This window comes from Trachurus trachurus (assembly GCF_905171665.1).
Source record: "Trachurus trachurus genome assembly, chromosome: 7".
Classification (NCBI taxonomy): domain Eukaryota; kingdom Metazoa; phylum Chordata; class Actinopteri; order Carangiformes; family Carangidae; genus Trachurus; species Trachurus trachurus.
In genome coordinates this window covers 33230196-33241053 of record NC_139901.1, presented here as the reverse complement: position 1 = coordinate 33241053, position 10858 = coordinate 33230196, and the positions used below count along the sequence as shown (strand labels likewise).

At 42.6% G+C, this 10858-nt stretch overlaps 1 protein-coding gene across 1 annotated transcript; it reads left to right on the top strand.

Moving 5' to 3' along the window:
- Window positions 1-1464: 1464 nt before the first annotated feature.
- On the top strand, window positions 1465-5589 carry ackr5 (atypical chemokine receptor 5; the record flags this gene model as incomplete). The annotated part of the gene is made up of 3 exons (XM_083974692.1): window positions 1465-1785; window positions 2729-3097; window positions 5176-5589. The coding sequence occupies 3 exons, from the start codon at window positions 1465-1467 to the stop codon at window positions 5587-5589; spliced, it is 1104 nt and encodes a 367-aa protein (XP_083830818.1).
- Between the last annotated feature and the right edge of the window lie 5269 nt (window positions 5590-10858).

Sequence of the window (10858 nt, the reverse complement as noted above, 5' to 3'; positions counted from 1 at the left end):
AAATCTACTCAAGTAAAAGTACAGTTACCTTGATGAAATTTTACTCAAGTAAAAGTAAAAGTACTGGTGTAAAAATCTACTCAAGTAAAAGTAAAAAGTAGTTCATTTAAAATTTACTCAGAGTACAAGTTACTTAGTTACTTTTTTTTTTTTTTTTTTTGGGGGGGGGGGGCTATAATGGCCAGAGATTGGCCTAACATTCTCCGTGCATGTCTCTGTGTTCCAAACTTGTCCCTTCTCCATCGATACTCTGGTCTCCACCATCTTTTAGCTCCTGTGGCACCAACTTGATTCTGACCTTCTGACACTGCAGTTGTCCAGAGCCAATCAGATGGACAGTTACAGTTACTGGCCTAAGGTTGTCACGATCATGATCATGATACTAACATTTTCAACTCAATCTCGATATTAAGGAAAATATTCGATACTCAATACCATTTTCAATATGGATAAAAAAAGAAAAGAAAAATCTCTCTCTCCCTCTTTCACTCACACACACCTGTTTTTTTTTACTGTCTTTCCTGTCTGCTCTCAAGGAGGAGGAGGAGGAGGAGGGGGGGGGGGGGTTACTGTAGGTTCTCTCTCTCTTGCCTCTTTACTGTAACTGCTCTGAAGCAGTGGGCTGCTTGTCTGTTCCTTTGAGCATGGCCATGGATCTGACTGGGCTCCTACATTTAACTCAACGGACTGCCGGTCCGGCCTTCAGCCCCGGTGTGTCTGGCACGGTCACCATAAACGTAGCCTAATAGATGGACATGCCTGATAACGTTGTCTTTAATCATTAACGTCAGCTTTTAACCGCTAGCTGTGGCTAATGGCTAATATTAAGACGACAACATAGCGACGAGCCCTGTTATGCACTAACTCACGTAGCGGTGAGGGGGAAAGAGGTGTGTACCTGCTGCTGCTGTGTGCGTCTGTGAAGGGAGAGAGAGAGAGAGAGAGAGAGAGGCGGCAGCAGCGTAGCTACTTTTGACAACCCACACAGAGTTATATATTTTTTACTTTGTAACTTAAGCTATTTAAAATGTAACTAAGTAAATTTCTTCCAACAATATGTACTCAAGTAAAAGTAAAAGTACTGATTTTAAAAATTACTCAAAAAAGTACAAGTACACAAAAAAGCTACTTAATTACAGTAACTTGAGTAAATGTAACTCGTTACTTTCCACCCCTGCTGAATATTGACTTCACATTACATATAAAGCTCATAGCTGCACGTGCAGACCTCAGGATGTTTAAATGACTTGATGAACCCCGGTACCTTTCTGATCATGTGGCCCCCCACCTAACGGCTGTGGCCCTAAACAACCGCATAGAGGGTTTATGCCAGCGGCCGACCCTGTTCCTCCTCCTCCTCCTCCTCCTCCTCCTCCTCCTCTCTCTGTTATGTAACGTCTGAAAACATAATCAGATTAGGCCCAAAGTAAATCTAAACTGTGAAACTGTTTTCCAGTCGGGACCATGAGCTCTGCGCACCAGAACCACTCTCTGGACCGCATCAACGGGACGCCGTGGTTTGTGTACGAGTGCACGGTGGAGCTGGACGCGGATTCGCGGCGCGTCGCCCTGTTCCTGCTCTACCTGTTCGTGTTTGTGGTGGGGCTGCTGGAGAACGCGCTGGTGGTCTGGGTCAACTGGCGCCGCCGCCACTCGGCCAACGGCGTCCTCTTCTGCATCATCAACGTGAGCCTGTCGGACCTGATGGTGATCGCCATCCTGCCCTTCTTCATGATGGAGGTGACCATGGATAAGGTCTGGCTGTGGGGACGCTTCCTCTGCAAGGTCTGTGATGATGACGGGCTAGAAGTAGCCCAGAAATAATATCTGAATTGTATATTTTATTTTTTTATTTATTTTATTTCTGGCTGTGCAGTGAACTGCTTATTTCTTGTGTACTTTGGTTCCTGTCTATCTGACTAAAACATAGGGGTGGGAGAAAAAAATCGATTCACATAAATATCGCGATATCTTTTTTGACGATTTTTAAATCGATTTTTTTTTTTACATACAGAAAACCATGAGGATAGAATTTGTGCTTTTACTTTGAAACAGGAAGCTAACCTACCCTCGATGTAGCTAGCTTGAACCAAAATAAACCGTCTTTGCTTGAACCCTCCGTTTTGACCGATCTCGTCCCGTTAGCGGCATTTGACCGCTCAAGATGCAAGTTTTGTCAGCTCTGAGACGAAGATCGGCCCGCCGGTTTCCCTTTAGAGTTGCTGAAGAGTTTCTCTGATGACTTTAGGTAGGAGGCAGGCTAACACTACCCATACACTTCCAGTGTTTGAGCTAAGCTAATTAGCGACTTTAGGTAGGAGGCAGGCTAACACTACCCATACACTTCCAGTGTTTGAGCTAAGCTAATTAGCGACTTTAGGTAGGAGGCAGGCTAACACTACCTATACACTTCCAACATTTGAGCTAAGCTAATTAGTGACTTTAGGTGGAGGCAGGCTAACACTACACATACACTTCCAGCGTTTGAGCTAAGCTAATTACGGGCGATACGGCTCTATCTCCCTTGTTACTGCACACACAGTCGAAAGGATGGTGTCTATCTGCTGGTCATGGACTCGGGAGTGAGGCAAGACATGGAAAAAAAAATGTTAGCCAACATTTTTTTTTCGTAGGGACTACAGATGAAAAATAGCTTCTTGGCTAATTCTTACAGCAACGTTATTAATGTGCACTGTCTCTGTTTTCATATAAACTTATTATCATTAAGGTCACCAACCTGATCTACGTGGTGAACTTCTACAGCAGCTCCTTCTTCCTGGCCTCCATGACTCTGGAGCGCTACCTGTCTCTGACGCGGCCCTCGGCGCCGGCGCTGTTCCCGGTGGCGGGGCGGCGCCGCTGGCTGCTGTGCGGCGGCCTGTGGGCCTTCTCCTTCTTCCTGGCGCTGATGGAGAACGTGCACGTGGACCTGCTGGAGTGGGAGGAGCCGGGCTGCTACATGATGCCCGAGTACGACTACGTGGAGTGGTTCGTCAGCGTGGCCTTCTTCTGCCTGCTCTTCCAGTTCCTCGGCCCGGCCGCCGTCATCATCACCTGCAACGTGCTCATCGCGCGCGCCGTGCGCTCCACGCCGGACGTGCAGGTATGGCAAGAAGCCATTTTAACATTTATAAGCCAGACTGGATGTGTTGTAGATATCTGTAATTCAGTTTTGCCTCTAGTCAAAAAGAACATTTCAGATCCGCAACTACGTTCTTCCTAGGACAAATGACGTCACTTTAAACATTCATGTGTATGGGGTTTGTCATTACAGATATCTACAATTCAGTTGCAGATATCCACTATGTGAATTATGGATATCTGTAACTGCATTACGACTAGTACTAATTCCAGTTTGAGATATCTACAATTTGATTCTGACTAGTCATAATTACAGTTTTAATTCACCTCAATTAAAGATATCTACATTTCCCTGTTCAGATATCTTAAATTAAGTTTTGACTAGTCAAAATGATGTTGTAGATATCTCAAACTGGAATCCGTACTAGTCGTAATGCAGTTACAGATATCCATAATTCACATAGTGGATATCTGTAACTGAATTGTAGATATCTGTAATGACAAACCCCATATGGCAAGCCATTTTAACATTTACTGTAAAAGCCAGACTGGAGATGTGTTGTAGATATCTGTAATTCAGTTTTGCCTCTTGTCAAAAAGAACATTTCAGATCCGCAACTACGTTCTTCCTAGGACAAATGACGTCACTTTAACCATTCATGTGTATGGGGTTTGTCATTACAGATATCTACAATTCAGTTGCAGATATCCGCTATGTGAATTACAGATATCTGTAACTGAATTATGAATAGTAGTAATTCCAGTTTGAGATATCTACAGTTTGATTCTGACTAGTCACAATCCCAGTTCAAGATATCTTTAATTCACCTCAATTAAAGATATCTACATGTCCCTTTTCAGATATCTGTAATTAAGTTTTGACTAGGTGAAATGACGTTGTAGATATCTCAAACTGGAATTCGTACTAGTCGTAATTCAGTTACAGATATCCGTAATTCACATAGTGGATATCTGCAACTGAATTGTAGATATCTGTAATGACAAACCCCATACACATGAATGGTTAAAGTGACGTCATTTGTCCTAGGAAGAACGTAGTTGGATATCTGAAATGTTCTTTTTGACTAGAGGCAAAACTGAATTACAGATATCTTATATCAAAAATCCAACTATTCAAAATGTAGTTAGGACAAGTCAGAAAGACGTTGTTGATATATTCCGGATAGTCAAACTTAGCTTTTAAATGTTAAAGGATAACTTCCGTTTTTTACAACCTGGACCTTATTTCTATCATAAACTACGATCATTTCCTCCCCCAGATAACTTTGGTGTCAATACAAGTGGTTGTGATGAAATGAGCTCCAGCCGAGAGGCGCGTATATCCGTATAATGGAGTCTACAGGGCAGCAGAATGCAGCCTCTAAATAACACATTATCTGCAGAGAAACTCCTTCATTTCACCAATATTTAGTTCTGATAGGCTAGTGCTATTCCCCTCTGAGTCCTGTGTTAGCTGTTATCAACATCCGGGGTCTGTAGGTTGACCTACTGACCTCTGACCTGGATGATGTCATCTCTGAGCGCCGCGCGGCTCATTCTGATAATAATCATTCTGCTTCGGCATTCGGGTCCATTTTTATCTCAACTAGCCGGAGCTTTAGTGAGTCCAGGTTGAGGAGAGGAAGCCTGTGGAAGCTGAACTTCATCCAGCTGCTCATTTTGTTCTGACAAGTCGGAAACACGCAGAAATGAACCGTAGCATTAGCGTTAGCAACAAGCTCAGAGATGACATCATCCAGGTCAGAGGTCAGTAGGTCAACCTACAGACCCCGGATGTTGATAACAGCTAACCCCGGACTCAGAGGGGAATAGCACTAGCATATCAGAACTAAATATTGGTGAAATGAAGGAGTTTCTCTGCAGATAATGTGTTATTTAGAGGCTGCATTCTGCTGCCCTGTAGACTCCATTATACGGATATACGCGCCTCTCGGCTGGAGCTCATTTCATCACAACCACTTGGAATGACACCAAAGTTATCTGGGTGAGGAAATGATCTGATTTTATGCTAGAAATAAGGTCCAGATTGTAAAAAACTGCAATTATCCTTTAAATCCTCTTGCCATATTGCAGGTGCAGGGCCGCAGGGACGTGTGGCTGGTGCACGTGTACTCGCTGGTGTTCGTGCTGTGCTGGCTGCCGTACCACGCCGTGATGTTCCTCATGATCATCGACGACCTGGACGGACACGTGTTCAGCTGCGACGCCATCGAGGTGCTCTACTTCTCCTTCAGCGTGGTGCAGGGCCTGTCGCTCTTCCACTGCGTCGCCAACCCCATCCTCTACAACTTCCTCAGCAAGAGCTTCCGCAGCAACCTCATCAACACCGTGGTCAACTACATCCCCAGGGAGGGGGGGGCAGCTCGGGACCAGCTGGGGGCCGAAGGAGGAGGAGGAGGAGGAGGAGGAGGAGGAGGAGGAGGAGCGCCGGGGAAACAACGGAAGCTGAGCAACGCCAGCACGAGCCAGTCTGACGTGGGCTCGTAAAGGACGGAGCAGAGAAACAAGAGACGACGAGACGTTTTTTGGAGCTGGATGTTTGTTGTGTTGAGGCTCAGACTCTGTGAGCTGCTGCAGCTCAGCGACACCTCCCTCTCTCATAACCATGTATCTGATCACACTGCACACTGCAAAAAACTCAACATCTTACCAAGAATATTTGTATTATTTCTAGTCAAAGGGTGAATTCCAATTCCTTGCTTAACCCTCGATCTCAAAAATGCGCACTCCCGCTAGTGCAAGTGCTGTCCCAATTCTCAGAAAAATTAAGTTGAGGGGCAAGTTTAAGGCTGTATCGCCCTCAATATTGAGATTTTCCGACACCACCCTTGGGAGCAAGGGCTACCCAGAATGCATTGCGTATTTTCACCAAACCGAAAGCTGCAAAGAAAGCGAGCCAGCGCGAGACAACGCGGGCCCTGATTCAGACGTATCTGCATTTAATAGGTGTCCCATTTCTAAGTCACAAAATAGCCCTTAACACTTGGTTTTGAGGGCTACTAAAAGTGAGGGTTGAGCTTGAGGGTTAAGATAGGAATTGGAATTGGCCCCAAATGTAATTTCTAGTCAAAACAAACCTCATTATACTTAAAATAAGACTCATCACATTAAAAGCAGCTTGTTTTTAGACACTTTTTACTTCTTTCAAGCAGATTTTCACTTGAAATAAGTAGAAAAATCTGATAGTGGAGCAAGTTTTTCTTTCTTATTACAAACACAAAAAACTTGCTTTCACTGGCAGATTTTTCTACTTATTTCAAGTGAAAATTTGTTTGAAACAAGTGAAAATGATCTAAAAACAAGTTAATTTTTAGGTGATGAGTCTTATTTTAAAGTGGGAAGAGATTAGTTTTGACTAGAAATGAGATGTTTTGACAATAAATAAGACAAATATTCTTGGAAAGGTTTTGATTTTTGCAGTGTAAACGCAGCCAGGCAGGAAATGTTTGATGATTTTTTTTGTTTTGTTGTTTTTCCCCTTTTCAAGCTGCTCGACTCCCACAGGAACTCAGGGCAGCGTCCACCGGCTCGACCCGACTTGGACCAGCCTGACCTGGGGGGGTGAGGGAGGGGGGGAGGCACCAGGAATGTGTTTTTTTCTGTCCAGAGTCAGATAAGAGTCGCCATAGAAACTACTGATGTCACAATCATGAAATCTTAACTGACGATTGATAATCCTTATAAATAACTGCGATTAATGATTTAATTGTCTGTAATAAACCCTTTAATTTACTGGCTGCTAATTACATGATAATGTCAAGAAATAACAATTAATTGCATCATAATGTGTAGAAATAGCCTAGAATAGAAATAACGGTCAATTTTATAGTAATGTTGAGAAATATGGCCAAGAAATAACGATTGTGTGTAGAAATAGCCAAGAAATGTTGGTGAATTACATAACGACTTGGTGGAGAAAAATTCTGGCCTTTCCCAAAAAATCCAAAGCATGAAAAGCATGTGTAATCTATTACCTTTATGAAAAACATGACATTAGTATGAAATCGACCGTTATTTCAAGGCTATTTCTTGACATTATCACGTAAACGGCCTGTAAATTAAAGGGTTACCACTTTTTCTGATCAATTATAATAATAAAACGTGAACACAGTCTAATAACACACACACCTGATTAAGAAGAAAAAGAGACATTTATATCCATATTAGAAATGAAGTTGCTCCAGATAAACAGTTTGTGGCTCCACTCGTGTCATTAAAGGTGTTCAGAAAAGAAAATTAATTTTGAGCCCACTGTGGGTCTTAACATTAGTGTAATCACTCATCTATGAGACGATGTAGGCCAAACTTTGTGCAAAATTCTATTTTCGAGTAAATCCGGGGTGAAAGTGGGGTAATTTTCTTTCACATTGGATAATGCAGGTGCATGAATTATGCATCACGTTGCTCACGATTCATCAGCCAATGATATTGGATCCGTCATCCGTCAATCAAACATCTGAGAAGAACGAGGAGACTCGTCCACCGCCACCAAACTCTCCTCCTCCAGATCCCTGCGCTCCATCACTTAGCCTTGCTAGCTAAGTTAGCAAGCTATAATGTAGCAATTCTACTAGCTAACAGTTAGCTACGTTAGCTAAACACATACACACACTATCTACCAGTTAGCTACGTTAGCTAAACACACTCGCACACTAGCTAACAGTTAGCTACGTTAGCTAAACACACTCGCACACTAGCTACCAGTTAGCTACGTTAGCTAAACACATAGCCTACACACACTGAGCTCGGTCTCGCCCCCAAAACATTGAATATCTCGCTGCTCGATAACGTCCAATCAAATTTGTTTTCCTTACTCGGGTAAACTCGTAGAAGGAGGCGGGACAAACAGGACAAACGGCCATTTCTGAACACCTTTAAACCATAGTAGACGAAGAAGACGGGGGGGGGGGGGTGCAACGTGATGATGTCACGTTTGTTTTATCCAGATGTTTTTATGCAGATGAGTGGAAACCATTTGAACCGTAATGCAAAATAATAATTGTGATCAGACGAAGACGTCATAATTGTGACGTACAAATGATGCCACCGATAAATTATAATGTTTCTGCAGTCGAACAAATTCTGTTTAAAACACAATAAAACTGTTTGTTTTTATCAAGAGATTAAAGGTCCAGTGTGTAATAATAATCATCAAGGTTTATTGTTCAAATCTGAATCTAGTACCCATGAATATATAAATGTATAGTCGCTATAAAATAAAATCTGTTTGGTTTTGGTAGCCTTAATTCTTCTTTTATATCTACATATAACAAGGGTCTTGCTTTAGAGAGCGTCGCCATCTTGCGCCACCATGTTTGTACGGCAGCCTGAAGGGAAAATCCAGCCAATCAGAGAGCACGATTCAAGAGTTTCACGTTCATAATAAACAAACGACAAAGAAGAGGGAGGAGGAAACAGCAGGAAAAAAATGGTTTAGATCTTCACCTCATCGCTCCTGAAATACTCTAAGTCGTCACAGTCGCTGGATGTGCGGTTTTTACCTCCATTTTACACACTGGACCTTTAAAGGGATAGTTCAACATTTTGTCAAATTGGCCCATTGCCATAATCCCTATAGTCATAGCAGTAGGTTTGTTACCTTTAATTGTCGGTGCAAGCTATTTTTAGAACGGCGGAGCAGAGCCGTGAGCTGCTCAGAGCTACGCTACGGAGGCTCATTATGGGATTTCTTGGTTTCCCCTTATCAAACTCATCAAATAGCCTACACAATCCAACAACTCCACAACGCTCTGGTGGACAAGTTGTGAGCTGCACATTCACCACGCTATGAGATAATAACACAACGTTACCACACAGAGTTGTTTTAGAGGGAAATACAGAGACTGATGATGAAAAACTGTCCCTGAAGGCAACGTGCACCAGTGGTTTTGCATGAATTTCCCTCTAAAACAACTCTGTGTGGTAACGTTGTGTTATTATCTCATAGCGTGGTGAATGTGCAGGTCACAACTTGTCCACCAGAGCGTTGTGTTGTGGAGTTGTTGGATTGTGTATTTGATGAGGGAAACCAAGAAATCCCATAATGAGCCTCCGTAGCGTAGCTCTGAGCAGCTCACGGCTCTGCTCCGCCGTTCTAAAAACAGCTTGCACCGACAATTAAAGGTAACGAACCTACTGCTATGACTGTAGCGATTATGGCAATGGGCCAGTTTCCCAAAATGTTGAACTATCCCTTAAATCTGTTGTTGTCCTCATGGTGGAGCAGCAGATCTCCTTTGCTTCTTCCTGTGTGTGTTATCTCTGCTCTCAGCGACGCCTGTTGATCTTTATTCCATCTTCTTCCCTCTGGAAAAAGTGTCAGAGTTCAGTGTTTGAAACGATAACGAGAGCAGAGGAAGGAGGAAGAGGAGGGTGAGAGGGTGAGGGGGTGAGAGGGGGGGGCTGCCAGTCCACTCACACTCAGGCACAATGGCAGGAAGAGACCGGGCTCTGACAGAGGGCCAGAGGTCCCGAGCCCCTGGAAGCAGCAGGTTCAAGACCCGACGCTGCTGCTGCTGCTGCTGCTGCTTTCTGCCCGGTCATCACTGGAAAACTGATGTCTGAGAGGAAAGGTCCAAAACAAAAAACAACACACACACACACACACACACACACACACACACACACACACACACACACACAGAGTCACCGAGGAGCTGGTAACAGTCAGAGAGTTTATTTCATTTTATTCTTCTCAAAAAACAAAAAAATACAAGATGTAGAAAATATAATAAATAATAAATTGTGATCATAAATAAGACACAAATGTGTGACGGGCACTTCAACATCATGTTTCTACGCAATCAACTCTCACGCACGCACGCACGCACGCACGCACGCATGCACACACACACACACACACACACACACACACACACACATATGGAAGCCCATTTCCGCCACTTGATGAAAATAAATTATGAGATAGCTAAGTCATAATTATGAGATACTAAATCAAAATTTATTTAGCTATCTTATCATTTTGACTTAGTATCTCATAATTATGAAGTAGCTATCTCATAATTATGACTTCGTAATCTCATAATTATGACTTAGCTATCTCATAATTTTGACTTAGCTATCTCATAATTATGACTTAGCTATCTCATAATTATGATTTCGTAATCTCATAATTATGACTTAGTATTTCATAATTATGACTTAGCTATCTCATAATTATGACTTCGTAATCTCATAATTATGACTTAGTATCTCATAATTATGACTTAGCTATCTCATAATTATGACTTAGTATCTCATAATTATGATTTAGCTATCTCATAATTATGACTTAGTATCTCATAATTATGACTTAGTATCTCATAATTTTGACTTTTTTTTTCATCAAGTGGCAGAAATGGGCTTCCATACACACACACACACACAGTTATATGGCAGGTTATGTTTTTTGTAGGAAGTGAAACATGAAACTTTAAAAAATCTCACTGTGAAAATTTCCACTGCAAAGATAAGAAAATAATTTCTATGCTACAATGAGGTGCTACTTCATTGATCAACAGTGTGATTATTATTATTATTACCAATCAATCGATCAGTCACTGACACTGGAATCGATCCTGGTACCGAGGTTATAGAGACACAACGGGACACGGCGCCACCAGGTGGCTGGAGACCAAACCTCAGTCACACAACACTCCACTACATTCTACACGTCTACGTCTACAACAGAGCTGCAGCGGCCGATCGATCAATTAACCAATCATCGATCAATCAATCGGTCCGTCTCAGAGAAACC